The sequence below is a fragment of the Dromiciops gliroides genome, chromosome 4 (assembly GCF_019393635.1).
Source record: "Dromiciops gliroides isolate mDroGli1 chromosome 4, mDroGli1.pri, whole genome shotgun sequence".
In the NCBI taxonomy this organism is placed as follows: domain Eukaryota; kingdom Metazoa; phylum Chordata; class Mammalia; order Microbiotheria; family Microbiotheriidae; genus Dromiciops; species Dromiciops gliroides.
The window spans coordinates 101,038,833-101,065,612 of NC_057864.1; the positions used below are offsets into that span (position 1 = coordinate 101,038,833).

The following is a 26,780-nucleotide window of genomic DNA, read 5'->3' on the forward strand; positions in this document are numbered from 1 at the left end:
TAGTAAGTGTCTATGGCCAGATTTGAACTCAAGTCCTCCTGATTCCAGGGCTGGTGCTCTATCCACTCCACCACCTAGCTGCCCTTCAGTCAGCAAGTTTTAAGGTTTTAAATCCAGCTTTTTTTTTCTTTTTTTTTTTTTAAGTGAGGCAATTGGGGTTAAGTGACTTGCCCAGGGTCACACAGCTAGTAAGCATTAAGTGTCTGAGGCCGGATTTGAACTCAGGTACTCCTGACTCCAGGGCCGGTGCTCTATCCACTGCGCCATCTCGCTGCCCCTAAATCCAGCTTTTTGAAATCGACTACAGTATTCTTTGGAGAAACAGGGACCAAATTGAAGTTAGCTGTGCATTCACATTCTTCTCTAACTGTATACCCCTAAAATAACAAATAGATAGGATGTTTCTCCTTTCTCTTCCTTGCCCTTCCCTCCCCACTGGGTAATTGCAGTGGGGCTAATTCAGATTATGAGTGGTGTGAACCTGGGTCAGTGAAAAATGGCAGAAGGCAGTTCTGGTCCCTACAAAAGAAAAGCAGCTGGTCCTATATCTTGTAACAACAGTAGCAGGGCCTAATGCTCAGCAGCAAATACAGAGGAGTTGAGAGATTATGGTAAAAACCAAGTTCTAGAGAAGGCAACAAAAGCTGATCCTCTCCCCTTTTCCTACAAAAGCCTTTAGAGTACAGTGAGGATCAGCCATAAACTGCACTCAAGACATGTGATTTTTAATATTTTCATAAAAAAATACAAATGAAATGAACTCTATGAGGAGAGTCAAACACAAGACTCAGGGAAAGGGGTCCAAGTAGACTTTTCAGATCAAATGTCAAGTGCATCCTTACTCAGATGACTGTGTTCTTTCCCCACTCCCAAAAGCAAACATTTCATTTCCATTCTCAGTGGGGCCCAGTCAGTAAAATGGCTCAGAAGGCCACCAAAGGTACGGAAAGCCTAACAGAACACTTCTGCTTATCCTTTATGCAGCACTAGGACAAGGGAACATTGATTTCAGGGAGAGGTCAGAATAGTTCGAGGAAGAAAAAATGATAAACTGAGCAGCAGCAAGAACCACTGTGAGGAACGAGCCCTGCTGAGAACAAGGCTCTATATATCCATTCCAGGCAAACCTTGCCATGACCAGATGGGGCTGGTATGGACAGATAGTATATGAACTGATTGAAAAAATAACTGATCCTTGAGTTAGCACGTTCCACTTCCACAGTGATGGCATTCCATTGGTTTGCTTTGTTTCATTTCCTCCAGATGTTAGTCTCCAACACCATGAGAAAACAAAGCTGTACACAGCAGGGGAGAAGGAGCTCTGAATGCATTGGTCACCATCTTATTCTTCCAGGATATAACTAGTATTTCAAGTCCAGTCACACTCTATATTAAATTGGATTCTTTTCAATTACCCTCATTCATTTCAGCAGCACCCCTTTCCCTAGGGTGTCTGATGATCTCCCAGTCCTCCAGCCTGTAGGTTTTGATAGGAAACCTCTCATTTTTCAGAGGTTGTTAGTGTCCTATGGAATGAAACTTAAGAGTTCTGCTGTCTCCAGTTACCAGTGCACACTAAAATAGGTTTTTTCTTAGAAAAAAAGCTTTGGACTTAACCAATGTTAAATCACGTTGGCATCCTGTGAACTAGGCTGGGCACATCAAATACCCAGGAAGCCATGCCCATCTCAGCTTTCTGGGAGACATCAGGCACCACACAAACATTTGCTTAAGCACAAAGTAGGCTGGAGAATACCAGGAAAAGGCTCCCTGGACCAAGGAGTGAGAAGACAGTGATTTCTCACATCACTCAAAGTGCTTTCCCATGCATTTCTGTCAACTACCCATTCCCAGGAGCTGGTGCCAACACATGGGAGTTCAAATAAGTATAGCCATCACTGCACCGGTGCCTGTAATCGCCCCGTCCACACAGTGAGAAAGAAATTTCTGCAAGGGATCCTTGGCTCTCCCCCAACCTGCCCCTTGAACTGGTCAATGGCTTTGGCTGGTGCTCCACCCTTGGTCACTTTTCACGGAGGACACACACGCCTGCATCACACCGCTGGGTCCCCATAGATGTCACCACTTCCCAGCTGTCGATGATGGGGTCATAGCACTCAATGCTACTCAGTAGGGAGTTCCCATCATAGCTGGGGGGGGAAAAAGCAAAAAAGAGCATTAAAAGCTCTGCTCCTTCCCCTGATGAACCAGTGTTCAATACAAAATATATGTCCCACTCCTAAACCCTCCCCCTTTCAAAAAACAAGACTGGGTCCCATAGAGTCTTGCCCTAGGCACAGGATGAGCCCTGCCTACTTCCTGAATCCTCACCCTGCAATAGCATAGAGCCTCCCCCGAAGCACTGTGGCTCCAACATAGCATCGTGGGGTGGTCATACTGGTAACTGTAGTCCAGGAGTCAGTTCGGATATTATAGGCTTCCACAGAAGAGAGGTGTGCAGTACCATCAAACCCTCCCACAACATAAATATGGTCATTGAGTAGTGCTACACCTGCACCTGTGGAAAAATAGGAAATACCAAATAAGTATTACTGAATTCAGGATTCTGTTCTAACTAGATCAGAGAAATATAACCTGAAGTCCCCTGCTCCTCATTCCTAATGGCAAATACGCTTTGGGGCAACAAAGGATGTAGATACAGAACAGAACAGGCCTAGAGTATCCAATCCTACATGGAGACCTACCTTTGGGCAGGATCTGAGATGGAGAAAATTAGAAATGGAATGGTTCTATTTCTCATCTTTTCCCCCAACTTGTTCTAGTCCAAACCTGTTTCAACCCTAAACTTCCTTCTCAATAGAAAAAGAAAAGCATCAAGGTGAGAAGAATAAGAGATACCATGAAGGCAAAGACAGTTTTTGCTTTTGCTTTTTATCCCCAGCTCTTAGCACATGTCTGACATATATATATATATATATATATATGTGCAATTTAAGGACTTCGTAAAGATCTAGAACACCATTCAAAATGTTGTGGTAAAAAGTTTTAACAGTCGGTTAGTGATAATGGAGAGATGCCAGTTTTTTTAAGGACCACCCTTTCGGGGAGGAGACCAACGGCATGAGCTACGCACGCCAGACTGCCTGCTAAACACTCGACTTCCGGGGTGCGAGCTTAAAAGGCAAGGAGAGAATGGAAGTGGGGACTTTTCCTGCTCTGCTGGTCTCCTGGCTGTGCTGCACAGACAGATGCTGACTGGAGTTCGACTGGGCCCAGCTCACGGTTAGCAGCAGCACACACTTGACATGGTCTCTCTCTCTCCCCAAAGGTGGCCTTGGGCTTTTGGTTGAGTTTTATACAGAATATAGACTAAGCTTAGACTTAAGACGATTTGTATTGTATTTCTACTTTCCTATCCCTCTAATCAACATCACCTGGTAACTACCACACAATAAAGCTCTAACTAGAAAACCAGAAGCTTCTTCCATTTACTAGTCTGGGAGATAAATTAAGGGAAAGGTTAAAGAGGGGAGATTTATGATCTAATATCCAATTTTAAATCTCACAATGTTTTCTGTGTTCCTTTATTCCCATCTACCCTACTTTTTAAAAAGTGCTCACTCAGTGAAAGTAAATAGCTAAGCTATTGCCTACAATAACATCCTATCAGATAACAAGACTGAAGTCCACTTCATGACAAATGCTACTTATATGGGGAAACCAGAGGCAAAGAGAAGAAATGGTTTTGTACATACTTTACAGAAAAGCAGGTGTTAGAACCAATGGAGAGAACCCACAGTCCAAAATTCCTAATATTAAGAAGCCTTAGAGATTCTGGACAGTTATAATTTGAAATTAGCCATCAGCACTGCTCTCTCCCTCTCAACTGCAATTGGACCTCTTCTCACCTGAGCGTTTAGTAGCCATTGGTGTGACATTGGTCCAGTGTCCTGTGTGGGGATCATACTTCTCAACTGAATTCAAGATGTTCAGTCCATCATATCCTCCTGGAACACAAAGTAGGACTGTTTTGGCAGTGCTCAGGATGAGTGCTTCTATTTCCCCATTTGGTCTCCTATACCAGTTTCATACATCTTGAATCAAATCATGACTGCACCATATTCTTAGACACTAAATTGTTCTTAGTTATTAGGAACTAGTAATCTATTTTATGAAAACAGCACACCAAATGGAAGATGTCTGTGGACTGGCCTGTGTTTTGGTGAACAAGGAATCACATGTAACAAAGCAGTGTCTGAAACAGAGCTCCCCCCATTTCTAAGTCCCAGGTTAAGTACCAAGGCAGTAGATCACCCCATTGGCCACCACTAGTCCGGCACCTTCCCGAGCTGTCTGCATGTCTCCCAACATGCTCCACTGGTCAATGTTTGGGTCATATCTCTCCATGCTGGTGTGCCGCCTGCTCCCATCAAAGCCACCAGAGACATAGATCATATCTGTTCACAATACACAAACAGTAATAATAAGAGTAGCAGCTAGTATTTATATAGTACTTTAAGGATGGAAAAGCACTTTACAAATGTTATTTCATTTGAACTTCAAAACAACGGTGGTGGTTAGCTAAGCAGGTAGGTGCTATTTTTATCCACATTTTACAGATGAAAAATCTAAGGCAGAGAGAGACGATAAGAAACTTGTCTAGGGTCACATGCACAGTGTCTTGAGACCATACTGGAACATGATCAGATCCTCTTGACTCCAAGTCCAGCACTGGACATGCCACCTGGCTCCCTCAAATCACAAATCAATGGAAAAGAATGGAAAAAGAAAGATTTCTAACCTCTGTTACCCTTCAGATGCTGGAAGTAAACTGATAATATGTTAAATGGTTTTTTGTGAAGTCATGAAGATCTGAAGATAAGGGTAATTTTAATCAATCACTTGAGAGTAGGGTAGAAAAGAATGCCCTATGGCAATTCAAGACAAGAGGAAGATTAAAATATGGTTTTGGGGGCAGCTAGGTGGCTCAGTGGATAAAGCACCAGCCCTGGATTCAGGAGGACCTGAGTTCAAATCTCACCTCAGACACTTGACACTTACTAGTTGTGTGATCCCGGGCAAGTCACTTAACCCTCACTGCCCCAGCAAAACATAAATAAATAAACAAAATAGAAGATATGGTTTTTAATCCTAGTTTTGCAGCTAGGACATGGGCACTTGATAACTCAGGTCCTACCCATCATGACTGGTACAAGGCTTCATTTATACTCAAGGGGCTATAGTAAGGAAATGCAAGTCAATGTCTTCTAGTTTCTCTAATTTCACTCCCATGCCTAACAATAGGAAAGTTACAATCTCTAAGTACTCAGGCGTGGATGAATGTGTTCATTACCCTAAAGTATGCCTACCTCCCAGAGTGGTAGCACCTGCCAGGCCTCGACGGACATTCATGGGGGCCACAGAATACCAGACTCCATCCTCATCAGCTGTATAGTCCAGGCACTCCACTGAGCTGAGGCGAGAGCGGCCATCATAGCCACCAATTACATAGATTCGGTCATGTAGAGATACTGTGGCCACATAACGCCTTTTCCGAGTGATGCTCTATTATATGTGGAGAGAACAAATACCATATGCTAGGGACTTGGTTCAAAGACATCTACCATAAGCTTATGAAAGAAAAATCTTGAATGCTATCCTTTGCTATCATATACTTTCTCCCAGCCTCTGACAGAAGTCATCACTACCCTCTTTCATGAGCTTTCCTCCACACATGAGTTTCATGTCTCCATTAAGATCTGGAAGACTCATCACTTCTACTCATCCCTCATTTAATGTTTTGCTGTCATTCAGTCTCTTCTTCCTGTTTATCTTAGTCTCATAGGACCTGGGGGAACATGATGCCAATTTCCTTGCTTGAGGTTTGAAAAGCATTCTGGCCACATTAGTACTCAAATCATGGTAAGGATCATATGACCCCATTCAGGGTATCTTATGAAGTCCCTCTCAGCTCTGAGAGTCTATTTCATGAAGGATAAAAAGGAAGCTACGTGTGATCACCGATAGCAGAGCCTCCAACATCATAATGAGGCTGTGCCAAGTGCCATTACTGTTAGAAGCACTCAGACCTTTATAGTAAAGCTATGACTTAGAACATCAACAAAAACTGACACTGTTCTTATAAGCCACTCCTAGGGTCATAATGCAATTTTATCAGCACTCTGAGAATGAGGGATGCAGACTGAAATTCTCTACTCAGGGATATCCTGACTACTTCTTACTGGCAAAAAGCTCCACTCCTGTGTCTTGGGATCATACTTCTCTACCACGTCGATGGGGGACTGCTGGCTGCCAAACCCTCCAATCACCAGAAGTACCTCGTTGGCCCCTGAGGACAAAATCAGAAAAGGATGGGTTACTTTTCCATCCCTGCCTGGGAGCAGGGTCCCTTCTGGGGAAGTTCACAAAAACATTTAAGCAACAACTACTCTCTTCAGTGACTTCCAAGTAAACAGTATGTAGTAGGAACAGTACTTTTTTCATATGTCCCCTGATTGGAATGCTGAGAAAATTATTAATAATAAGGGGTTTTGATTCTTACTCTTTTTCCAAAGTAATGCTATTATTTCTTTAATGTAATGTAAATATTTTCTGGCTGAAGGATGCTAACAACTAAATTAAAAAAAAAATCAACCATTGCACAATATACTTTTTCTTTTTGGTGAGGCAATTGGGGTTAAGTGACTTGCCCAGGGTCACACAGCCAGTAAGTGTTAAGTGTCTGAGGCCAGATTTGAACTCAGGTTCTCCTGACTCCAGGGCCGGTGCTCTATCCACTACGCCACCAAGCTGCCCCACAATATACTTAAAAAAAAAAAAATTGGGCAGCTAGGTGGCGTAGTGGATAGAGCACCGGCCCTGGAGTCAGGAGAACCTGAGTTCAAATCTGGCCTCAGACACTTAACACTTACTGGCTGTGTGACCCTGGGCAAGTCACTTAACCCCAACTGCCTCACTAAAAAAAAACAAACCAAAACAAAACAAAAAATTTAGCTGCCAAAACCCAAGGCTTTATTCTAATTTTCAACTGAATTTCTATTCAGAACCACCATTCCACTGGTGTATCTTTCAGCCATATCTATAGGTAAAGTTGAAAAGGAATAATTTTTTGTTTGTTTTTTGTTTTTTTTTGCAGGGCAATGGGGGTTAAGTGACTTGCCCAGGGTCACACAGCTAGTAAGTGTCAAGTGTCTGAGGCTGGATTTGAAAAGGAATAAATTAACCCACAGTCACCTCCAAGTACATGCTAAGTTAAAAACCTGTGTGGAGAGAGCCTCAGGGTCTCCATGCTACAATTTCTGAAAAGGAAAAAATGAGAGTAATCTAGCTATTGAAAAACATAACCCAAATCTCTTAATCAGGACAACAGGCAGGGTTTACCACAGATGCTGATTAGCTAATATTACAAGTACTTTGAGAATGCCTCCATCTAAATCAGGAAATGGAGCTAAAAGGGAATCAACATTCCACAAATGCACGGGCTAGGTATATGCTCTTAGAAACTTCTTTGTCATGTAAAAACTACCAGAGAACACAAAAGGGGGAACTTTATACCTGAATTTAAATCAGGATACAGATCTATGAGGACAGGAAGCATGGCCTTATCTAAAATGTCCTACATTACAAGCATGGCCACCCATTGTGTAAAAAACTTGCATTTCATGTTTTGGCTGCATTTCTTTCCGGGTGTAAAGTTTGAGGGGTTTTTTTTTGCTTGTTTGTTTTGCAGGGCAATGAGGATTAAGTGACTTCCAGGGTCACACAGCTAGTACGTGTCAGGTGTCTGAGACCAAATTTGAACTCAGGTCTTCCTGAATCTGGGGCAGTGCTTTATCCACTGCGCCACCTAGCAGCCCCCAGTCAGGTGTAAAGTTAACACCAGTATAGACTGTAGAGTTCTAGTATGTATATACTAAGATGATATGCCTGAGAAACAATCTATTTTGAAAAAGCCGCTGGCAAGGGAAGTACTATGAAGAATATCAAAACATTTGTCATTAACTTTAAATATTAGCCATCAACTAATAATACTGAGGTTTGCATTGAAAAAGTCTTGGGGGCAGCTAGGTGGCTCAGTGGATAAAGCACTGGCCTTGGATTCAGGAGGACCTGAGTTTAAATCCAGCCTCAGACACGTGACACTTACTAGTTGTGTGACCCTGGGCAAGTCACTTAACCCTCATTGCCCTGAAAAAAAAAAAGTCTTGGGGGGCATCTAGGTGGCGCAGTGGATAAAGCACTGGCCTTGGATTCAGGAGGACCTGAGTTTAAATCCAGCCTCAGACACGTGACACTTACTAATTGTGTGACCCTGGGCAAGTCACTTAACCCTCATTGCCCTGAAAAAAAAAAAAAAGAAAGAAAGAAAGAAAGAAAAAGTCTGGGGTTGGGGGTAGCTAGGTGGCGCAGTGGATAAAGCACAGCCCTTGAATCAGGAGGACCCGAGTTCAAATTCGGCCTCAGATACTTGACACTAGTGGTGTGACCCTGGGCAAGTCACTTAACTTTCATTGCCCCATAAAAAAAAAAGAGTTTTGGGTTTATCTATACACAAAACACCCCTTATTCTCTGTTTCTTGCTCAGAAGGCTGTAGGCACTATGTTCATAAAATTATGTAATTAATCAGTTATATTTCAGTTTCATTCAACAAATATTTAGTGAATAGTAACTATATGTCTAGTGATATACTCTAGGCACCGTGGCCAATCCCAAAGAGCATAGGCATAATCTGTATGATATCCTCTTGATCAATCGAATTCAGTGATAATTTTATTAATTCAGTATAATCAAATCATACTATAATTGTTCCTATGGAACCAAGTGGCCCCTATGACATTGTGTCATCTTGACCTGGAATTCCTCAGTAGAATCCCCACTGGATATGGCTGTGTCTTGCACAGTGGTTAATAAAACATTGGCTGGCTTGGAATTACTAAGATCTTTTCTTTGCTAACCTTAGCCAAGGTTCTTTACAACTCTACAATACCCTATCCTATGACAAGTATAAGACAAGGCCGTGCACAAAGCAGAAGCTTATTAAATTGTTGTTGCATTAAGTCAGTCATGACCCAATCGTCAACAGAATTGCTGACTCTTTTGGGGCCATCTTCTGTCCTGTAAAATAAGAAGGGAACTGATTAATAGGGCCTAGAGGGCCTGGGTTCAAAGCCTGTCTTTAAGGATTACTACCTGTGGGGTCTAGGTCTTAGTTTTCTCCTCTATAAAATGAGGGGGGTCGATTAGCTGGCCTCTGAGGTCCCTTCTAGCTGGAGTTCTACTGTGATCCCAGCAACTCCAGTTTTTTCTTAGGCCTTTTTTCAAAGGCCAGGTTATTTCTGAGAGCCCTTGTACACAGGTTTGGGAGATGGCACTAAATTTTCACTTATCCAAGGAAAGGCAGAGGAGAGCATTGTTCTGTTGAAGTGAATACCTTAAGAGAGTTCTTTTCAAATGTAATTTGCTCTGGGTTATAATTTAAGATATCAGTCTTCATCATAGACGGGTCTAGCAGGGGTTAAATGACTGGCAGCCAGAAAGATGACAAAGGAGGGAATTAAGGTCAAAAAGACCGACTCCATCCATTTCAGACTTCCCCCATTTTGCCTGGGATGGCCATGCTCTCCAGGTCATTTCTGTTCCCCCATTTCCACCCATTCATTTGTCAAACTTCATCCTTACCAAGTCGAGCTCTTGTTCTGGGTCCCTGCATTTGACTTCGAAGTTCTGGCCTCAAGTGGAACTTCTTTGCTTCATCAACCAGGTCCCTGCATTGCAAGCTGCATCTTATGAAAGGCTGGAACACAGCCGATGTTTAAATGAACCACAGGCAATTAATTTTTCAGAGATGTGCAAACTACATTAAATGAGAATTGACTTTTGAGTATATGAGATTGGTGGAAACTCTGGGCTCCACTAGGGCTGTTGGGACCCAGCAAAACAATAGGAAGAAGCCTCAAAAATGTCCCATTACTGAGAATTTTCAAGAGTCTGTTAGGGGAACACCACGAGGCTACAGTGACCTCCAAACACGGAGGAGAGGGATGGACATCCTGTTTGGGAAACTAGAGAAACACACTTGCCTGACTATCCAAGAAATTCTAGTATGAACGGGACAGGAAAATGAACAGTTAAAGGCAAGCAGAGGTGCCTGAGAAGGATGTGTGCATGGGAGTTGTGAAGGATGACATGAAGGATAAAGACAGTAAGAGCTATGGTACTAAATGATTTCTAAGTTTGTTAGACTTTGTTTCTTTTTCTTGCCAAACAGATTTTTTAAAATAGTCTTTGTGGGAAGAGAGGAGAGTAATTAACCACCAGGATAGGTGGTAAAGTGGAGAGAGTGCCAGCCCTGGAGTCAGGAAGACCTGAGTTCAAATCTAGCTACAGGAAGTTACCAGCTGTGTGACCCTAAGCAAGTCACTTAACCCCGTTTGCCTCAGTTTCATCATCTGTCAGATAAGTTAGAGAAGGAAATGGTGAACCACTCTAGTATCTCTGCCAAAAAAGCCCCAAATGGGCTCACAAAGAGTCAGACACAACTGAAATAACGGACAACAACAAACACTGATGTAGGGAGCTAACAAATGGGCTCATAAGCTGACTTGGCTCACAGCTACATTTTATAATTATCAAATTGATGATTAAAATGCATCACATTAGAATGGTGAAATAAAACATTTTAAAGATATTTTCAATCAGCTTGTAATGATTGGAATGACGCCACCTGCTGGAGACTTAACTGTAGAAGAGTTCTGCCCATGAAGCGAAGGTCTTTGAGGGCAAGACCAGGAGTCAGGAAGTGACGCGGGCTAGTGGGAGGAGGAAGGAAGAGACTGGCGCTCGCTCTCGCGCTTTTTCCTCTGGACTCTGGTGGAGAAGGGAGCTAGAAATGTGCTCTCCCTTTAATAGATAGAAATCTAGGCCTTTCTCTCTCTCTTTATCAAATTCTTATTCTCCTTAATAAATGCTTAAAAGTCTAACTCTTGCTAAAGCTTATAATTTATTGGCGACCACTCATTAGATATTTTAGACAGTTTAGCTAGAATTTTAGCCCTTAACAAGCTTATACCCAACCTGTGATCCTGACTTCCCCATAGTCTCAAAAATAAGAAATTATTTTTGTTCCTCACTGATCAGTCCTGTTTTCCTAGTCAATCTAAAATAGGATCCCCTTAATGCAGGTGAGATGGAAGCATGGCTAGTTGCCAGTGGTGGCTCTGTTAAATGGTTAAGCCTTTGGAACGCATAGTGTCAAGAGCCTGAGAAGGCAGCATGCCAACAGTGGAAAGAAGGAAGACTTCAATGACTGTTCCTGCCACTTAGGCAATCTGTGTGACCTTGAACAAGTCACTGTACTCTCAGTTTCCTCATCTGTAAAATGAAAGGGTTGGAATAGATGACTTCTAACGTCCCTGTCTATGAGCCTCAATGACAAATTCAAAATAACTAAATAAAATGAAATGATGTGTATTGGTTGACTTGGCACATGTGTAACTAAAAGCCTCCATAGACAGTACTTCTGGCAAAATTAAATACATTCTCCTAGTTTAGTTATGGTATTCAAGGATATGTCTCTTTTTAGCACCTTTTAATCCCAGTTTTCTGGCTAGGGAGGTCTCTTAGGAAATAGAAATCTTATTCCCTGCATGTGGCTGAGGCATAGCAAAACCAAAGGAGGCGGTAGAGTCTAGGCATCTCCTAGGACCTACCTCAGCATCTATCACATCCGTGATGTACCTGGGGGTCAGCAGAGGCATCCGGACATACTGTAGCAAGTCAGGCAATGATTCCTCCCTCTCTTTTTTTGCATGTTTCACCCAGTTGATTACAGCCTCAAAGACTGGCTCTTCAGAATCGACCTGCAAATGTACCACAGAGAATATGGGTTAGTGCTATTCAATTCAGTTAGTCTTCTCTAGTTACTCATGGGGTAGATGGTGATTTGTTAAAGAGACATCATTTTTATTTTCCTCCAAACCCTCTTTCCTAAGTGGCCCAGCCCCAGGGAAGTTTCCTGTGTTATGGTTAAAATCAGGTCAGACTCAGAATCATTGCCGGATTGATAAGAATATTTCCTAGAAACATTATAAGCCACAGGCAGTAAGGTATCTGTTTCCTGGAGGCAACTAGGTGGTGCAGTGGATAGAGCACCGGCCCTGGATTCAGGAGGACCTGAATTTAAATCCAGCCTCAGACACTTGACACTTAATAGCTGTGTGACCCTGGGCAAGTCACTTAACCCTCATTGCCCTGAAAAAAAAAAGATATCTGTTGTCTTTTTAAATTTCTTCCTCTCCCTCCCTCTTTCTGCACCTTCAGAAACTTATCAAATGCCTTGGATGAGGGCATTATCCAAACTGGACCTTAAATTAATCTTTCATTCATAATTCCTCTTTACATATGAGGCACAATTCCTAGAATATACAATAGCCTAAAGATTGTGAAACAGAGCATAGAGAGCCTAAATCAGGACACTTGGGAGGCAGGGAAAATAGAAGCAATTCATCAGCCCTACTTGGAGAAAGGATACTTAGGTTTGAATGCTTCGCTCTTTCCATCAATCTCTGACTTTGTAATATCAGGATTTGGAGCGGTTCTTTTCTCCATTTATTCCATTACCAGAGGCTTCCCTATTAGTTTTTTCTGTGAACTCAAGTTACTGAGAAGCATATCTTGAAACTATGAGTATTTTATCACTATTAAAGCAGACACGGCAGAAATCACTGGAACAGAAGAGCTGGATTCTGACTAATGTTTCTTGGTTGAAGGTAGCTCAGTCTAGCTCAGCTTAAGCTGTAGGGTTTCTCAAGCATACACATCAAAGACACTCAACCTCCGAAGAGGCTGTCCTGGTTCACTTAGAATGATGTGATTGACCACAGTCAATGTTCAGTTACACACTTATTATTATTATAATTATTATTTTTTCAGCTACATACTTGTAAGTGCGTGCCACTAGCCAGTATACAGAGCTACTCTCTTCTGCCAGCATTAGTTTATCCCAATATTAAGAGACAGTGACTGCCTCAATGGTAGAAGGAATACCTAGGTAACATTTTGTGGCCAAGACTGTCACAGAAGGTGCCATACCTGAATTTCATCGCATTTGATTAGCTTCTCCACCTCTCCTTGGCTCAGAAGGATAAACTCTTCATGCTGCACCACTTCAGGAAAATGCTTCTGACTGAAGACTTCAGCTGCCTGCATGAGGTCAACACAGTTGTGCGTCTCAGCAAAATCCCTGATGCCTAGGCAGTTGGATGGGTCCAGCTGGCTTTCTAGGAATTCACAGCAGGCCTGCTTAACACCTATGGCAAACACCAACAATGAGAGAGATTTCAAGACACCTTGGAGGGGCTGAGGCTGCTTACATTCTTTGGACCCAGCTTTCTTGTTGTATATTGAAAGCCTGAGCCCATGGTTAAGGAACAGCATGAAAAACAGAAGAAATTCTAAATGTGATTCTGCCTTATAAACTTTTCAACCATCATCAAGATTACTTTACTTCTCTATACCTCATTTTAAAATAGAAAAATCAATTTAATTTTCTGTGAGGTTGAAAAGAATGCAATAAAAGTGATCACAAAGGATTTGGAAAACAAGGTATACAACTTCTAAATAAGTTATTTAGTAATCTTAATTCCATTCTACATTGAGTCTACCAAACAAATGAGGCCTATTTTTGGTGCAAAGGGGGTATAGCTATAATCTCTCACAATTCTCCAGTCAGTAGTTCAGGACATAAAATTAAACACACGAATATGTTTAAAAGTGACAATGTCATAGTAATACAATTTGCTTTGTGTGGACTATACAGAAACCTCTAGTGAAATGAAGCACAACTAGTGTTAAAGGAAAAATTGGAATAGGAGAAGGGTATTGTATTCAACTTCATTACAGTCTGGAAATCATGTCCCCAGGGATATAAAAGCCTTTTTCTGAAGGGAATTCAACACCCTTGTTTGGATATTATTACGTATAGCAACTGCTATTCTCCATCTGGGACGTTTCCCTAAACTGGGAACAAAAAAATGCTGCATACATTCTCTGTCACAGACTGTCCATATCATTAATTTCAAAAAATCTTCAGAGATGCCTGAATCATAAAGCATAACTGATATACCTTTCAGCTGGAGCAGACAGGCTGCAGGAAGCAGTTCCTGTACATTCTCCACCGTCACATGCACTGTCTCTGTGTACACAAAGTCCAACAGGATTTCCATAGTGGAGGCAGTCAAACCTTGAATATCAACATATGGCTTTCCCTTTTCTGAGAGCTGCAGATTCAAAAAAGAAACAGTCATTGAAATTCCAGGGGATACAGGTAGAATCTCATCTGATGAAGAATGAAGGGCTATCAAAATAGCAATACTATCTAAATTTTGTGAAAATAGAAGCCAATAGCTACAGTGTACCAAAGAGGTATACAGTATTATACATCCTATTCACAGATGACAATACATTAAAAATGGAGCAATACAAAAAGCCTCCTTAGTCAAATCCTTAATTTGAAAGAAACCAGAGGGGGCAGCTACATGGCACAGTGGATAGAGCACTGGCCCTGGATTCAGGAGTACCTAAGTTCGAATCCGGCCTCAGACACTTAACACTTACTAGCTGTGTGACCCTGGGCAAGTCACTTAACCCCAATTGCCTCACAAAAAAAAAAAAAAAAGAACTGAAAGAAACCAGAAATGCAGCTGGACACTGTTGTCCCCCGACCCCCACCCCTGCTATGTACACTGTAGCTATAGGCTTCTATTTTGATAAGAATTTATTGATAGTATTACAATGTATATAGTATTCAAAGACATATCATCATCTAGAGAACAATGGTATTAAAAGATATGCATTTGCAGCACAGAGCAATTTAAGATCACTGAAAGCACTGCACAATTTCCCAAATTTGATGAAGGACAATTTTCTTCTCCTATTGCACCCCAGGTCTAACTTATTTGTTGCATTTGGCAAACACCTAATATTCTGCAGATGATCCTACATCTTGGAAGACTGCTTTCAGGCACCTGATAAGATATTTGTTGAGTTGAATTGTTAACAAAAGATAAGGATGACTATTTGTTAAATGTTATAGAATGCATTCTTTGTTCTGGTGCCCGCTGGCCTAGACGGCCTCTCAGGTTTTAATTCGACATGTTGTGATTCAGAGAATTCAAAACTGCAGATGACTCAGAGAACCCACATGATTATTGTCCACTTCTGATGACTCATTAGGGTACAAATAATATACTTCCAGGGAGAAAAACATTGGAAGACATGGCTAAAGATCATTTAGTATCAGGCAGGAAACAGAAGCTCCTGGGACCCAGGTGGTATATGCATCATTGCTGCCCACTGAAGGCAAGGGCATCAGAAGAGAAAGACAGATCTGAACGTATTTACAGCTGGTTATGAAGATGGTGTCTAACAATACAAGGTGCCTTAAAATACAGGGATGAAGACCTCTGCCCAAGGACGATAGGAACTTAAAGGGCTAGTAAATACATATGAATGGAACCTTATAAATCTCATAAAAAAGGCTTTAAACTGAAAGGGAATAGGAAGGGAGGAAACTGCTTATGTTAATCTATCTATCAAGCTAAATACCAGAGAGTTGCTACAAGGTAGACAGAATAGGAGCAGATACATCCTGTTCACAGGACACAAAATCCTAAAAAAGGATCTAGTATTTAAAAAAAAAAAAACACGGCCTTCACTGTTCCTACACAAAGTCCCACAGTATGGGTCAGAAACAAGATAAACTAGAAATTCTAACAAAGGGAAACAAATTTGACCTCACAGATTTCTTCTGAAGCTTGGTGGGATGCGACCTACAACTGGATTTTACTGAGTATATACTTTGAGTATATATGAGTATACTTTATTCTAATGAAACGACAGGTAAAAGGGAGAATAATAGCATTTTATATTAAAAAGATAAATTCCCATAAGAAAGAAGAACCCAAGAACCTAAGTAGCACAGAGAACATTTAGGTTAAAAATCAATAGACAGTGGATAAAGCACCAGCCCTGGATTCAGGAGTACTTGAGTTCAAATCCGGCCTGAGACACTTGACACTTACTAGCTGTGTGACCCTGGTCAAGTCACTTAACCCCCATTGCCCCGCCAAAAAAAACAAAAACAAAAACAAAATCAATAGAGTCAGGGACAGAGACACCTCAGTCCTGTGTGACTGACTCCCATTTCTGCACTGACTGTATAGGAATGACAAAGGACCAGAGGGTGCTAAAAAGCATATAGTTCGGGGCAGCTAGGTGGCGCAGTGGATAAAGCACTGGCCTTGGATTCAGGAGGACCTGAGTTCAAATCCAGCCTCAGACACTTAACACTTACTAGCCGTGTGACCCTGGGAAAGTCACTTAACCCCCAATTGCCTCACTAAAAAAAATCAATAGAAGCAGAATCAGAAGCCAAACTTATCAAGTTATACCACCAACCACAGAGAGAGAAAGAGAGAACAGGTAAGGAGTTTGGGAAATAGTGATATAGTAAGGATGAGACTTCAACCGTTCACATAGCATACTGGAGTTCTCTCTCTGCCAAAAGCAAAACAACTAATACTTTCTTGACTTGCCTTAATAATAATTATTTCATACATCAAAAAATAGAGAGGGACCGACATGAAGAAATTCATTTAGTCTCACTGACAAAGAGGAGGCAGCTAGATGACACAGTAGTTAGAGCACCAGACCTGGAGTCAGGATGGCTCTTCTTCCTGAGTTTGAATCTGGCCTCAAACACCTACTAGTTGTGCTACCATGGGCAAATCATTTAACCATTTGCCTTATTTCCTCATCTCTAAAATGAGCTAGAGAAGGAAATGGCAAACTACCCCAGTATCTTTGGCAAGAAAACCCCAAATGGGTCACAAAGAGTCAATTATGACTGAAACAACTCAACAACAAAACAAAGAAGAGCTGGTCGTTAGGGTAGAGATGCTGGAAACCTTAGGAGAAAGTGACTGCTCCATTATTAACTGTTACAAAAAAGAAGCAAGTCACATAAACTCTGACATGCACCTTGATTTGGGGAGAACAGGCTTCAAAAGCTTTAGAGGAGGGATGGGTAGGATCCTATTATAAACAAATTCTAGTCAGCCTTTGAGTTATATGAAACTCTCAAGGATGAAATCCTGAAGGCACAAAGAGAAATCATTCTCATATCTATATATCTTTTTATCTCCCCCTCTATACATATAATCAATCTATATTTATAAATATCTGTGTGTATGTATGTATATGTGTACACACACACACATATATATATATATATATACACACACACACACATTAGTCTACCGAGATGATGGAAGCAAGTGATGGTAACAGCATGTGGCATGACCATATAAGATCAGGAGTGCTAAAGTAAATAAACTGATGATGGTAAAGGAAAGCAAAAGAATAAAAACTTTTTAAAAAATCCACATTGGCAAAAAGAGAATGATCAAAGAAAGGATCAAATGCCACATCTCTCCTTCCAAAAAACCCCCCCAATTTATACAAACTCCAATCACCACATATTTTTTAAAAGGTCAGGTTTTATTAAGAGTATTTATTTGATGCTGGGGGCAGTTAGGTGGTGAAGTGGATAAAGCACTGGCCCTGGATTCAGGAGGACCTGAATTCAAATCCAGCTTCAGACACTTGATACTGTGTGACCCTGGGCAAGTCACTTAACCCTCATTTCCCCCTCCCCCAAAAAGAGTATTTGATGCTTTAGAAGTATTCAAAAGATGCTCCTATAATAAAATGATTACTATATGATTCAATAAAAAATCATATTGTTCCTAAATACAATGATCACCAAATAGACTTCAAAGCACATTTATTGTATAGCATTTTCCAAACAAAGAAGCCGTGTCTACATCTCTGAGAGTGTTAGTATGGGTTTTTTGCTGAGATATGGATATAACCATTATTATATGATAAAATACTTCTATTTATGTAATATTTTATAGCTTTTCAAAATGCTATCATATATATGATTTTATTTAAGCCAAATAATCCTCTGAGGTAGGCAACATAAGCATTATGTCTCTGGACCTCAGTTTCCTCACCTGTAAAATGGAGGAGGTGGATGATTTCGAATGTCTCGCCTAGCTCCAAATCTATGGTTTCGTGATCTTATTTATCTACATTTACATACAAGGAAACTGATCTTTAGAGGATTCTTAGTGTTACTAAATTCTAGAGTTAAGACTAAAATCCAGGTCCTTACTTTTTTTTTTTTTTTTAGTGAGGCAATGGGGGTTAAGTGACTTGCCCAGGGTCACACAGCTAGTAAGTGTTAAGTGTCTGAAACTGGATTTGAACTCAGGTACTCCTGACTCCAGGGCCAGTGCTCTATCCACTGCGCCACCTAGCTGCCCCAGGTCCTTACTAATTCAATGAGCTTTTAATGACATTTGATCGCTTCTGGGGATCCTTACCACCTTTCAAAAATATGATAGTTTTCTACCTCCCTCTTGCTCTAGATACCCTTAAATTCTCCCTTTTCCTTTTCTTTATTTCACCTCTAAGATGTAAAAACATATTATAAAAGATGCTTTTTTGAAGGAGTGGAAGGAGAATTATTTTATAGGACAGTTGTCTATTGTATATTCATAATTTTCAACCAGATGACTGCAGAAAAAAATGACTACAAGACAGGCTTATGTTCTTCAAGCTGCCAAATAGGATGTATACTATATAATTAGCAGTCAGCAGTTCTAATTCAATGTTCAGCAGCTGCTGGGTACAACCTCATAAAGATCTCAAGGCTAAATGGATCAGAATCATCTGACTCTGATGCTCTCAAGCATACAATTTTCTAGAAAGTTAGGGATCTGAGAGTCTGTGTTTACCAAAGACCACTATAAAATAAGACTGGATCTGTTCAAACTACATTTCAAATTTTTATATTTCTCCTATTACAGATATATACATTAGAATTAGCCCCAGACTCAGTGTCTTATATTAAGTAGTCAGATTTTAGGCAGGCAAGAAAGTTAGTATGTTAATAGTACAACACACAGTCATGGCACTGTCTGTTCTGACACTCAATGCCAGCAGACACATATTTAGACAATTGGGCAGTCTAAATGTTTGTTGACTGACACTATAATACTGGTATTGGAGGATCAGATTTTTTGTAATCAACAGATTCTTTGAATCTACTTACACTCTTGTTCCAGGCTGTGAAACACAATAAAACTCTCTTATTCAATCTTCCACAAACAATTAGCATATGTTGCCAACTTATTATAGATTTCAAGGCCTGATGACAGTCGATCCTTAACTAAAGCATCTCTGTCAGGCATCCTATTTGTTGTCAAGTAAACTTTTTCCTAATCTCTTTGTTACTTTTTAACACTCCAGACTTAGTAGCTTTTCCCAAGTCATGCACATCTAGGATAGCTGTCTACACTCACCTTCATAGACAAGATGAAAACTAATTTTCCTCAGACTATGGCCTAAAAATTACCATGGAAAACTTATCAGACTTTAAAACAAGCCTTTGCTCTTTGATACACTGGGCTAATAAGGTCTAAGTGGGAAAAGTTCATTTTCTACTTACCTCACTAGTGAACATAGCACAGAAGTAATCGCTACAAGCAGCTAGCACAATTCGATGGGCAGGGAAATCTTTCTGCTCCACTTTCAATGTAACATCACAGAGGGTATTGCTCTTCCGGAGAGAGTTCATTGAATTGAGGATGGACTTGGCATGTGAGTTTGTCATTATGTCTTTGGGAGCCATATTGCCTCCCCCCAAGCAATATGGAGACAACAAAAAAGGGGCCCTGGGATTCTGCAAGTAAAAGAGGAAAAATACTAGGTTATTTCCAAAAGTCTAGGGGTCTGAAACATACTTCAAGAGTTTCAAAAATAAATGAGTCTTGGGCAGCTAGATGGCAAAATGGATAGAGCACCGGCCCTGGAGTCAGGAGTGCCTGAGTTCAAATCCGGCCTCAGACACTTAACACTTACTAGCTGTGTGACCCTGGGCAAGTCACTTAACCCCAATTGCCTCACTTAAAAAACAAAAATAAATAAATGAGTCTTGCTTTTTGCATTTTTTTAAAATAATGAGGTCTTCCCAGGGGAGGGGGCTACTACATAACTATTAGGAAATTTATCTCCTCAAGGTTCCACAGATAATTCCAGTGTTAAGACAAAATGATTTTTGGACAACTCGAGAACTTTCATGTAAGAAAATGTAGAACTTCATGTTATTTGAACTTCAATAACATGACTTCTTTATTAATCCTTTCATTTTCTTCTATTTCTTATTTGCATTTTTACTGCCACCACCCTAATAAAGGCCCTTATATCCTCACATTTGCATTATAGTAATTCATTTGTCTCCTAACTGGGGATTCTTCAGCCATTCTTTTCTCCTCCAATCCAAACTATGCACCGCTACCTAGGACATATACATGTGTCCTATCTTCCTGAACTGAATATAAACTCAAGTATAGGGACCTCCTCAAAGAACCTGCTACAAGGCCTTGAATAGTGCTTGATAAATATTTATTGTTTTAATACAATTTAGGAAATGTATGCAAACTATAAGTAGATTTCCCAACTAATTGTAACAAAGACCAGTGTCAATGAGTATATCTCATAAGAAAAATTGTTCAGATGTGGAGGAAATGCACTATCAGTTCCTAATATAGATAACAAAACTGCAAGAAGCTATGGTAGTATTGGACAACTTCAACCACCAGCTATCTAAACTAAAAACAACTAAACTGTAGTTACAAACTACTAAAACTCGAGCTTCCAATAAGTTCTTGTTCTTAATTGACAATTTCATATTTCACAGGGCAGAGGAACCAGGTTCAGAACTAATACTAATCTGGTTGGAAAAATGAATAGAACAGAACCTTGGACAAAAGGAGAGAGATTTTGCAGAAAGACAAAGAAATATCGTAACCTAAGTGAAGTTGAATTTAGAAAGTTCAAAAATACAATAGGTAAGATCTAATTGCCTAAGACTCTAAGAGAATATAGCTTAAGAAGAAAGAAGGAAGTTCACAAATTTTTTTACCATAAAATCATGATTTCTCATGATCAAAAGGGGGGGATATCTCAAAAAACAGATATAAGTACATAGGGAGTTCTCTCATGAACTCAGATTTTATTTATTTATTTATTTTTATGGCTTTGAGCTTTTATTAAACAATCAAAGTTTTAAAATCCCTCAGAATAGAAAACATGTCAGTATTTAACCCTGACAGGGGAGGGGGCTTCACCCCTCCAGTCATAAGACATGCTATACAAATCCAAATTTCAAACTTCTACTTTGAAAAGGGGATTAGACAGAATGTCCATGTTGGGAACATGATTTGCCAAGTCAGGTGGAAAAAGAGGCTGTCTCCCCTGTGTTAGAAACCAGGGAAATTAGAACAAATGAGAGCAAAGTGTTCCTCCCCTGGGTTAGGAGATCTGAGCTGAGCTCAGATTTTTAAAAGATTTGTACAAAAAAACAGGAGGGGCATCTAGCCAAGGAAGAATAAAAAGAATAGCATGGCCCTGAAAGAACATTGAAGACTTTAGCCTAGAGTGAACTAAAGGATGGAAAAAATATTGACAATGCCAAAATTAATATTTTTAAAAGCTTTGTTCAAGGCAAGAATATAAAGGAAAAAAGAGGTCTTTTACTTGGGGCTAGGTATTTTAATGTCAACAAAGCAAGAAAGCATAACTACTCATCCCCTATTTTGCTCTCCTCTGTCAGGGAGAATTATTTTCAGGCTGAAAAGAATTTTCAAAAGAACTAAAATCCACAATAAACATTTATAAACATATATTGTGCACAAAACATTGTAGTAATTGTGAAAGCAATATAAAAATTAGGTAAGATGTGTTTTCTGCTGTCAAGGATATCACAGTCTAGTAAATAATAAGGCAGGTAGGTGGTGTCAGGCATGGAATCAGAAAGACTCATCTTCCTGAGTTCAAATCTCACCTCAGACACTAGTTATATGACCTTGGTCAAGTCACTTGACTTTGTCTATCTCAGTTTCCTCATCTGTTAAATGAGCTGGAGAAGGAAATGACAAACTATTCCAGTATCTTTGCCAAGAAAACCTCAAATGGGGTCACAAAGAGTAAAGCATGACTGAAAAGTGACTGAACAACAGATAGGTAAGGAGATAGAAAATATCTAGATGTTACATGTATTAAAGGTTTCCTGGCCTAGAAGATAATGAAAAAAACCTCACAGATGTGTTTGTTAAACCACCATTAGTGATTTTTGAGAATTCAAGGAAGATGAAAGAGGTACCAGAAAACAAGAAAGATAAATACTACCCTGACTTTACAAAAGGGCTAGAAAGTAAATTCCCCCAAATTCAACTCAATTCAATTATTAATGAGCCTGCTGTTGATCCTTGGCAAAATCCTAAAAAAGATTAAGTTGGTAGGCTAAGTAGTAAGAGAGAAAAGTAGTGATCACTAAGAACCAGAACTGGTTCATTAAAAACAAGTCATATCTGAATCAATCAGGACAATAGTGTACCTGGATTTCAGCAGGGTATTTTACAACATCTAGTAAATTAAATGGTAAGATTCCAGTTGGTTGAGGGTGTTGTTGTCAACGTGAAAAAAAGGTCCTTAGCTCTAGTCTCTTTGAAATTTTTAATCACTGGATTAATTTTTTAAAAGACAAACACATTTATCAAATATGTAGATGAAGTAAAGCCAAGAGGGAAGGTTATATGCTCGATGAAAGACTTGAAAATTTTGCAATAGGCTGGAACCATAATGTCTACAGTAGAGGTAATGTAATTTAGTTCATAGTGTTGGACTAAGAATCAGGAAGAGCTGGGTTCAAATCCTACATTTGATATGAGCTGGGTAGCCATGAGTAGAGCACTTAATCTCTCTGGTCTTCACTTTTCTCATCAGTAAACTGGGGATAAGTGAAGAACCTACTTCACAAAGACACTGGGAAGCTCAAATGAGATTATATAAAGGTGCTTTGCAAATTTCAGAGTGCCAGAAAAACTTCCATTATTATTACTTTCTATATATTGACTTATGTTATCTCTATTTTATTGTACTTTTAGTTTGTAAAACATTTCCCAATTACATTTCAATCTGATTCCAGCAATGCTGGGGCCACCTGTCTGACACCTGTGCTCTAAGACACTATGATTCTATGACTCTACCTCCTGGTTTCCTTCAAATCTTAGCTAAAATCAACCCTTCTACAAGAAGCCTTTCGGAATTCTGGATGCTAGTGCCTTCGGATATTATCTCCAAGTTATCCTGTATATTCTTTTGTTTGCCTGTTTTCTCCATTAGATGGAGAACTCTCATTAGAAGATAGGGATTGTTTTTGCCTTTCTTTAAATGCTCAGCACTTAGCATAGCACCTGGAACACAGGAAGTATTTAATAAATGCTTGTTGACTAAGAGATTCCTGGAGCAACAGTTTGAGTAAAACAATGCAGTGTGGTAGAGAGAACCCTAGCCTGTAAGTTATAAAGACTGGTTCTGATTCTAGTTCTGCCGTTAACTAGTTGTGTGACCTTATACAAGTCTCTTTACCTCTTCAGGCCTTAGTTCTCTCAACTGTGAAATGTGAGATACTGATTAAATGATTTCTACAGCCTCTTGCAAAATTAACCTTTTATGATTCTATTTATGAAAGGGCATCTCTGTTATTGGGTACTGACTGATGCGTGGTTTAAAAATCTAAGTGTGGGTTCTAATCTGTTCCCCCAGCATTCATCTTTTTTTTGGTGAGGCAATTGGGGTCCCCCAGCACTCATCTTTTTTTTGGTGAGGCAATTGGGGTTAAGTGACTTGCCCAAGGTCACACAGCTAGTAAGTGTCAAGTGTCTGAAGCCATATTTGAACTCAGGTCCTCCTGAATCCAGGCCAGTGCTCTATCCACTGTGCCACCTGGCTGCCCCCACCAACTTGATTTATTAGCAAAATCCGTTGCCTTCCAAGTTCAACAACAGTAACCCATGGCCATCTTTACATAAATAAACTGTAGGGTCTGACAACACAGTTACAATTCATTAAATATACTGACTGGTCAAACTTGAATTTGTCCACTTTTTAAGACTGTTACACTCTTTGGGGGAAAAAATGAGGAAGATTGACAATTTACTCCATTTTCTTTAGTCTAAAGCTTTTCAAATGGTCAAGAGAATATGATGATGAAAATCGTATTGGAGTCTTTAATAGCTTACTTTCAACCATCATTTTTCAATATCAAAAGAAAGACAATTCCTGGCCACCTCATTAGCAGCAGTATACCTATCACAAATTTTTCATTACTAGTTATCCTTTTTTAAAAAAATAAGTTAATCTTCTACAAGTCAGGTGACCACTGTTCCCATTGTACAAATGAGAACATATATCACCAAAGCATTAGCCATTATAAAATCAAGGATCTTGGATTATTAAGTGTTCTTGTTTCTCTTCTGTTTCCCGGATAGCAGGCTATTCAGTCACTCTGAGGACAAAGAAATGTCACAGGTGAGGCAGCTAGATAGTAGAGTTTTAAAAGCCACTCCACCTGGAGTCGGGAAGACTTGAATTCAAATCCAGTCTTAGCCACTCACAAACCTTGGACAAGTTACTAAACCTGTTTGCCTCAGTTTCCTCAACTGTAAAATGGGGGTAATAATAGCACCTCCCTCATAGGGTGGTTGTGAGGATCAAATGAGCTATTTCTTAAAAAATACCAAGTGCTTAGCGCAGTTCCTGCCACACAGTAAGAACTAGATAAATGCTTACTCCTTTTTCTTTCCATCAGAGGGAAAAATAACTCAAATTAGCCAGAAAATTCGGATTCAAGTCTTGGTTCTGCCAGCTGCCTGTGTACCTTTGGGCAGGTACTTCTGGGGGGACTCAGCTTGTCATCTTTAAAATGGGGGTGTTGGGTTAAATGATCTCTAAAGTCCCTCCGATCCTACGATTACGGGGGTCAATGCTCCCAAAATGTCTAGTAGCTCTATTCCTAAAATCCGTGCTCATAGAAGCCGCCCCGGCCCCGTCACGACCCCCACGTCACAAGCGGATCCCCACACCCTCCCCCAGCTGGGTTTCGGGGCTCCCCGGGGACTGAGGGTTGGAGTTATGGGAATGTGGGGTTCAACATCGGTCCACTTTTAATTTGCTGCAGGCTGACAAAAGGCCCTCATCCCCCACCCCAGAGGGAGGCTGGTCCCGGGGGGAGGGGGCGACGGCTCCTGGGCGCAGCGGCCGGACAGCCCCGCCCCGTGCTCCCGCAGGCCCCGAGCCTCCGGGTCCCTCCCCGGCCACACGGGGGCGGCAGCGCGCGGACGGGGCGGGGAGAGGGCAAGGGAGGCTCAAGTGTGGCTCCCTCCACCCAACTCACCTCAGCACCCCGCCCTACCCAGCCAGGCAGGGCTGGCCCCCCGCCCGAGGGGGTGGGGTGGGGTGCGGGGCCCGCAGGCGGCTCAGTGGGCGCCGAACAGCCGCCGCCGCCGCCGCCGCCTCCCCGTCCCGGAGCCGCCAGAATCGTGGTTGTCGTTGTCGTTGTCGTCGTCGCCGTCGCCGCCGTCGCCGCCGCCGCGCGACGTGATGACGCACGCAACGCGAAGACGGGCCCCTTCGCTTTCTTCAAGTGCCACGTGACAGGGTGGGTGGGGTCACATGACCCTCGCACCACCCGGTGCTACTCCGAGCCGGCTGGAAAAGCGGAGGAGGGAAAGGAAGACGTTCGCGGAGCTGGACGGGGGTCGGTCGGCGCGCTGTAGCCCCTTCTCTACGGCGGCTCGCCAGGCAGGGCCGAGGGCGAAGAGTGCGGGGAGGGCCGCCGTTCAGGATCTGCCTGCGGCCGGTTTTCCTGGGCTCGTGGTCCGGACGCCTCTCAGCGCATGGAGGAAACCTACGAAGCCGTGACCGCAGTCCAGGCCCATCGCTCAGAACGGCCTCATGGATCCGGCGGGGCTGGGGGCGGGGGGGCCAGGGGGCGCCTGCCGATGTGGTCAGAATCGACGCCGCAGCCGCTTCTTCCTCCCTCTCCACGTTCTCGGCATCACAATGGGACTTAATCGTCCGCGCCCAGGGGACCTCCCGTGGTCACTCGTCTTCCGGGGCGGGCAGCCTCCTCCCCTGACCTTGCCGCGGATTCCTCGGGGAGCCGCCGAAGCCCCAGTGTCCGCCTCTGCGGCCTTAGCCTCGTCCTGACGGTCCAGCAGGTCCTACCTAGGCGGATAGGAAGCCAGGCTTATAGGACGCGGGCCACCCCCAGGCTTGCTGAATTAAGCGATTACTTGGGTGGGGAACAAAACACTGCGCCCACCCGCTAGTGGGCGCGAGGGACCTCCTCTGAGTCTGACCTCAACCATTCTAGAGCTCCGTACTTTCCAGGCAAACCAAGCTCTTCCCCCAGCTCCCACCTCCCCGAATTTGTGCACGTCAGGCCCCATCCCAGGAATAGTCCACAATCTTTATCGTTCAGAAATTCTGTCTTCCTATAAGGTTCATCTGCTTTTCCCTGCTTCCCTGGTGTTAACGCTCTATTTTCTTTGTACGGAGTTTTCCTCCCAGTAGAATGGAAACTTCATGAGGGCAAGAACTGCTTCTTTTATCTTTGTACTCTCAGTGCCTAGCACATAATAGTCACATCCCTAATAAATGTCTGTCTAGGACCACTATCAGTCAACAAACGTTGTGCCTACTATGCCAGGTAATGTGTGTCTGCTGAGCCAAGGGAAACAATAAGAGGCATAAACAATTCCTGCTCTAAAATAGCTCACAAGCTAATGGGGAAGACAAGCAAATATGTACAAACAAGCTATATACA

At 41.6% G+C, this 26,780-nt stretch overlaps 1 protein-coding gene across 1 annotated transcript; it reads right to left on the reverse strand.

Moving 5' to 3' along the window:
* Positions 1-709: 709 nt before the first annotated feature.
* Positions 710-25,890, reverse strand: KLHL12 (kelch like family member 12). Its single transcript, XM_044003147.1, has 13 exons — positions 25,864-25,890; positions 25,347-25,646; positions 19,557-19,790; positions 14,106-14,259; positions 13,073-13,290; positions 11,692-11,841; positions 9,662-9,776; positions 6,204-6,310; positions 5,331-5,526; positions 4,260-4,418; positions 3,870-3,968; positions 2,332-2,518; positions 710-2,150 (listed from the first exon to the last, which is right to left on the reverse strand). Exons 1-13 carry the CDS (start codon positions 25,888-25,890, stop codon positions 2,024-2,026), a joined length of 2,073 nt encoding a protein of 690 aa, XP_043859082.1. The 3' UTR covers positions 710-2,023.
* Between the last annotated feature and the right edge of the window lie 890 nt (positions 25,891-26,780).

Coding starts and splice junctions, on each gene's coding strand:
- KLHL12 (XM_044003147.1), bottom strand. CDS start 25,890: ATGGGCCTGGACTGCGGTCACGGCTTC. Junction 19,791..25,346: donor GGGTAGGGCGGGGTGCTGAG/GTGAGTTGGGTG, acceptor TTTTACTTGCAG/AATCCCAGGGCCCCTTTTTT. Junction 9,777..11,691: donor CGGATGTGATAGATGCTGAG/GTAGGTCCTAGG, acceptor GCTGTGTTCCAG/CCTTTCATAAGATGCAGCTT.